Source organism: Prionailurus bengalensis, chromosome A1 (genome assembly GCF_016509475.1).
Source record: "Prionailurus bengalensis isolate Pbe53 chromosome A1, Fcat_Pben_1.1_paternal_pri, whole genome shotgun sequence".
NCBI lineage: Eukaryota > Metazoa > Chordata > Mammalia > Carnivora > Felidae > Prionailurus > Prionailurus bengalensis.
Window position 1 is genome coordinate 211,943,085 of NC_057343.1, and position 6,000 is coordinate 211,949,084.

The following is a 6,000-nucleotide window of genomic DNA, read 5'->3' on the forward strand; positions in this document are numbered from 1 at the left end:
TTATCTAACAGTCCTAACTGCATTCTTCTCCCATTCCCTTCAATCATAATTTCATTTTTCCTTCTTATCGCTTCTCAGGATCAGCAACTACCCCATCCCCATTTCTTTCTGTTTTAATTTATTGTGTGTCCCTCACACTATAGAGAGTAAGCTCCCCTAGATGGCCAAGTGTGTCTCTTGTGTTCCCATATTACCAGGGCCTAGTAAAGGGCCTGCTACAAAGTAAGGGTGAATTTATGTTAAGTGAATCAGTAAAAGGGCCCATGATATCCTAGGTAAATTCCCATCCAGCACAATGATCTGATAACCAGGATGAACTGAATAATTTATTAGGGTCTCCAGGACATCTATACTGAGTGGGTTATATGTTACATCCCATATATTCATATCTACTCTTCCCTTTATCAACCATAAGCTTCCTGGGTAGAGATTTGACTTTACGACTTAGTCCCTGTTTTATAGTTTAGCACTTTTAGCACTAATCATGTATCTTCCCATGGAGGCGCTAGTTTGAGCTTTTCAGTGGGACCAACTGGACAGTGGTAAGGCCAGGCCAACAACTTTTCCTTGAAAACGAGTCTTCTGTGCATGCAGAGGAAAGCATGTGTGACACAAGGTTTTTAAGACTTCTGAGACCACAGAAGTAATGCCCTGCCTCTGTGTCTGCCAACAGGTACAAGTCAGCAGCGGTGGCCGCCAGCATCATCAGGCGCTCCCACCCCCTGACCCCTGCCCAGAGGCTGGTGGGCTGGATCGACCACATCCTCCAGACAGGGGGTGCGGCCCACCTCAAGCCCCATGCCCTGCAGCAGCCGTGGCATGAGCAGTACCTGCTGGACGTCTTCTTGTTCCTGCTGGTGGTCACGCTGGGCACCCTGTGGCTCTGCGGGAAGCTGCTGGGCATGGTGACCAGGTGGCTGTGTGGGGCCAGGAAGCTGAAGAAGGCCTGATGGGGATATAATGTTGATGGTTGTCTCAGGACCCACTGGTTGTACAAGGCTTCCAACAAACACAGGACACTGCTGGTGTCTTCCCCATATTGGCACTTTAGGGTGGAACACAAATATCTCCTCATTATAATCTGCCTCTGTTTAGAAATTCTTATGAAGTAATCTTGGGATCTTTTTTAAAATTGTGGTAAAATTTATATTATGTAAAATTTACCATTTTAACCATTAAGTGTACTGTCATTGGCATTAAGCACATTGACGTTATCATGCAAACCTCACTACCATTCATTCCAGAACTGTTTTCATCATCCCAAATTCAAACTCCATGCTAATCAAACAGTAAATACTCATAACCCTGCCCCCACCCCCATGACCCCACAGGGTCCTGCCAACCCCCATTCTACTCTCTGTGTCTGTGAATTTTATCTTGGCTTCTTGACTTGCCCCTCATCAATGGCCTCCTCACTCAGATCCAGGCCTTCATCTGACAGCCCTGCTTTCCTCCCCATTCCATGTCCTTAGACACAGGGCCCTGCTTACTTCACTGTTGCTCTCTGGACACTTTTCTCTCTCTGATCTTTCTCTATCCTCACTTTTTATGGCATGACATAAGATCTTGGCCAGTTGTTCCAGTTTGGGTCTCTTTCCTCTTGTGTCTCCTTCTCACCTCATGTCCAAGCTCAGGAAGCCTCTCCTCTGTCTGTCCTGCAGTTAGGCAGGGGTGGCCCTCCCTGGACTCCACTTGTGGTCTCTGTGCTGAGTCCCCTCCTATGAAGAGCATCTCCTTTGCTCTCAGACCTGGAGCCTGCCTTTTGGCCACAGCTGATGCTGTGTTTTTCACTTGTCACAATTACCTTCTCATTTCTCACTCTTAAAAATGTAGTCATGGTGACCTCAAGTCAGATCCCAGACCTCTGTGTGAGGCTCTGGGGCCCAGGTCCAGTGACCATGGCCATTCCCAGGACTTTGTTGATTTAGGAAACATCTTTCTGCCACCCTACTGTGGCGTAAATAGGAAGTAACCCACTATGTATAGCAATTACTTTCAGTTCCTAGCAACATACACCACAAAAAGAGTGTTTTAACCACCAGGGTTATTTTTTGTTTTCTTGTTTGCTTCTTTGATAAGGACTGGTGTGGTGGCTCCATCTTATTGTCTGTAGATTTTGCTCCATTTTTTTTTTTTTGACTTTTTGATATTCTTTACTAGACATCAGGCTCCCACTCTGGTAGGTTCCCTTTATAATATATTTTACTTTCAAGTGATTATGTGCTGATATTTGCTTTTGCATTTACAGATGGAATTATATTTCTCCTTTAAAGTTTCAAATGTATGCTATCTTGTGGGTTATAACACAGTGAAGAAAATAGTAGATATGCAGGATGGTCCCAGAAACCATAGTTTGACTGCTTAATTCTGGGGTTGTGCCCACATCTTGAAATAATTCAAATAGAGGATGAAGCAGCTGCTACCAATACTTCTTGAAGATGTGGAAAGAGGCCCATCCTTACCAAGGTCAGGATAGGATTTTCTGGGTAGAATGTGAAGTGGTGCCAGGTGTCTACCGAGTCCTGTGAGTTCTCATGCTGCACGATGTCACTTATAGTCCCAAGCACATCACATGAGGATGTGTGTGTGTGTGTGTGTGTGTGTCTGTTATTCAAGGTTTAATTTTTGTAATTCTTTTAAAAAAGTGTTTATTTATTTATTTTGAGAGAGAGAGAATATGAGCGAGCAGGGGAGGGGTAGAGAGAGAGGGGGAGAGAGAGAATCCTGAGCAGGCTGTGTGCTGTCAGTGCAGAGCCCAACCTAGGGCTCGATTTCATGAATTGTTAGATCATGACATGAGCTGAAATCAAGAGTCAGATGCTCAACCGATTGAGTCACTCAGGTGCCCCTATTTCTGTAATTTTTATGAATGAAATCTCTAAAATTTGTCTTTGGCAATAGTGCCTTGAAAGGCAGACCTGAAGCTTTTTTTGTGTTGTGATTAGAAAGATTAGAAAGAAAAGCCAAGATTTCTTACCTTCATAATCAACAAACGGATATAAGGATCAGGCTTTCAGATGCTGATTCCCTTTTCCATTCCTACCACATCATCATCTTTGAACACTTTTAACTCAGTGATGCCAACTCTCTGCCTGCTGCTTCCTGGGCTCTGCTTTCATCCAGCACATCTGATCAAAGGAAGCCGTGAGTGGGGATGATGCCTCTAGTATGGATCCATTGAAACCTTCTCCACTGGACTGTGTCAGCATGGTCTTGACAGTATGGACATCTGATTTCATCATTTCCTGGTTAAGATCCTTTCCTGGCTCTCATTGCATGTAATACAAGCCCTCTGTGGTTTGTGTCTGGCTACCACTCCAGGAGCATCTTGAAAACTTGGAAATAGACCCACACAGACATGTTTACTTGATTTATGACAAATCTCTTCAGCAAATTTTACTGGAATAACTGATATCTGAATGGTCTTTGATTTTTACTTAATGGCACACACAGAAAAACATTGACTGTTACTGCATACCATACAGTATGCAAAGTAAGACATTTGATAAATTGGACTTTATCAAAATGAACAACCTTCACTCTTCTAGAGACATGCGTAAGAAGACAAAAATATAAGCCATAAACTGGGAGAAAATATTTCAACACATTTCTCAGAGAACTTGTATCTAGAATATTCAAACAAATCTTACAACCAGTACAAACATGGACAAAAAAAGCTTGACCAGACACTTCACAAAAGAAAATATGCAAATGGCCAATAATCACATGAAAAAGTGGATACAGCAGTCATTTAGAGAAATGCAAAATAAAACCTCAATATCACAACACATCTACCAGGCCGGCTAAAATTGATAGGACTGATCATATCAATAGTGAGCAAGAAGACAGAGCTACTGGAACTCATACCCGTTCCACTGCTGAGGAGAACATGAAATGGTGCAGCCACATAGGAAAATCGCTCTGTAGTTTCTCAGTTAAGCATATACTTGCCACATGTCCCAGCATTACTTGTAGGTATTTACTTAAGTTCATGAAAACATATGTCCACTTGAAAGTCTATACACAAATGTTCATAGCAGCTTTATTTATAATGGCCCTAGATTAAGAAAACTTACATGCCCATCAATAGGTGAATGAAATGACATTGTGTTGTATCCATGTAATGAATGCAGTTTGTTGCATACAAATTACACTTTAAAATTGATTTGAAAATCTCTATGTGTGAGATGTGTTTTTTAAAAGATGTTTATTTATTCATTTTGAGAGAGAGACAGAGCACAAGTGAGGGGCAGAGATGAGAATCCAAAGCTGGAAGCACAGAACAAGAGATGAGGCTCGAACCCACCAACTGTGAGATCATGACCTGAGTGCTTAACAGACTGAGCTACCCAGGCACCCCTGTATGAGATGTGTTTTTGAGTGTCTTCCTCTTGTGTACTTTAAAATGTAGTGTTCACCAATTATTGTTGCATTACATATAATTGGAAATGCAAATACATTTTAATTTCTAGAATAATAGAACTAGTACAATTTTGATGAAGGAGGAGAAATGTGTGTATAAGAAATGGAGTTACTTCTTAGAGAATCAGAGGACTAATGGTAAACAGACTAAGGAAGGAATCAAGTTCACATACTCAGACCTAATCCAAATTTATTTTGTGTGTGAGACCTGTAGTCTCTCCATAATTATAAAATAACACATTCAGAAATGATAAAAACAGGCAAAATATTTAATTTGTTGACATCTAATGGGCATGGAATATGACACACATGAAGGATCTACATATAAAATGCATATATTTGGAGGTATGTGTTAGAATGTCAAAATGAAGTTCAATCTGTCATTTATGTTTCTTTTCACTATGTAGTGATTCTTTCACTGACATGTTTATACCATTACCACTAACCATGATCACGTATTGATTCTTTGTTTGCCTAGCTACACTAAATACTCTATGGATGTGATTTTCCCCCATGTCAATCTTCTGTTGTTTGGTTTATGACATCCTGATTGCAGGCTTAGTGAGATGTTTATTTGTCAACCAATTAACCATGAAAAGGAAGTAAATGGAATATTTGTCTTAAACTTTAACATAGTCAAGGAACTATTTCTGAAAAGCAGATTTCATATTTTGAATGCCCTTAATATGAATGCATCTTATCTCGTTCAACAATTTGATTCAGACAACACTGGCTGATTTTATGTCTGTTCAAGGCACCATGGGGAGCAATTTGGAAGATGCAAAGATGAACCAGAGTATCCTGGTCCTCTCAAGTGGCTTCCCACAGTCTTACTGATGAATTAATTGAAAGGTAGATCTATCTGTCATTGTCAGGGCATCTTGTCTCAGTGGTGAGTTTAGCTTAGTAATTTTACTTAGTGTAATGAAATAACACAGTGTAATACCATGAGCTCAGCTGCAGTAAGGAAGAATGTTTCTGGATAAAAAGCTAATGGTGTGTGGGGAAGACAGTCAGAACTAACCTGGGGTGGACGTTGGTTGCACATCAAATACCCTGCCAGTGTCAACAGCTTTTTAGTGCTTGGTGGGTGTCATGTACCATATACAGGGACCTTCTGAAAACAGAATGTAACCCTAAAAGAGAGACAAAGGACTTATTTTGCAAGTGGGTTTTTCTTGTTCCTCAAATCACACTCCTCTGGAAATTCCCTCGACATAGGCAAGTCTTTATTAAAATCCACAGAGAATATCACCTTGATCTCCAGGGCAAGGCTGAGAAGTGGACAAGACAAATATAATGTCTTCTCTAGAGATTGTAGAAATCAATGACCACACTTGCCTGAGAATACAGGTTAATGTACAGTGCAGAACAGAACATGGAATACATGTCCTAGTTTCTTTGTAGTACTTATTGGTGGAAGCAAGAGAAGGGATGGAAATGATGAGGTAGGTTGGGATGTCTTGAAGGAGAGCATGAGTTAGGTACTGTTTTCTAAACAGGGCACTAGACTGCTTCTTAACTGGCAAACTCATACTAAGGAACAAGTGTGAGAAGAGAAGAGAAGAGAAGAAAGGA

General features: G+C 41.0%; 1 protein-coding gene across 1 annotated transcript in view; it reads left to right on the forward strand.

Moving 5' to 3' along the window:
* LOC122494657 (UDP-glucuronosyltransferase 3A2-like) overlaps positions 1-2,276 on the forward strand; it is a 45,539-nt gene extending 43,263 nt beyond the window's left edge. Inside the window, exon 7 of the mRNA XM_043600013.1 lies at positions 674-2,276. Within this exon, the coding sequence (XP_043455948.1) occupies positions 674-950 (277 nt within the window). The 3' untranslated portion in view covers positions 951-2,276. The remainder of the gene's footprint in view (positions 1-673) is intronic.
* Positions 2,277-6,000: the final 3,724 nt, after the last annotated feature.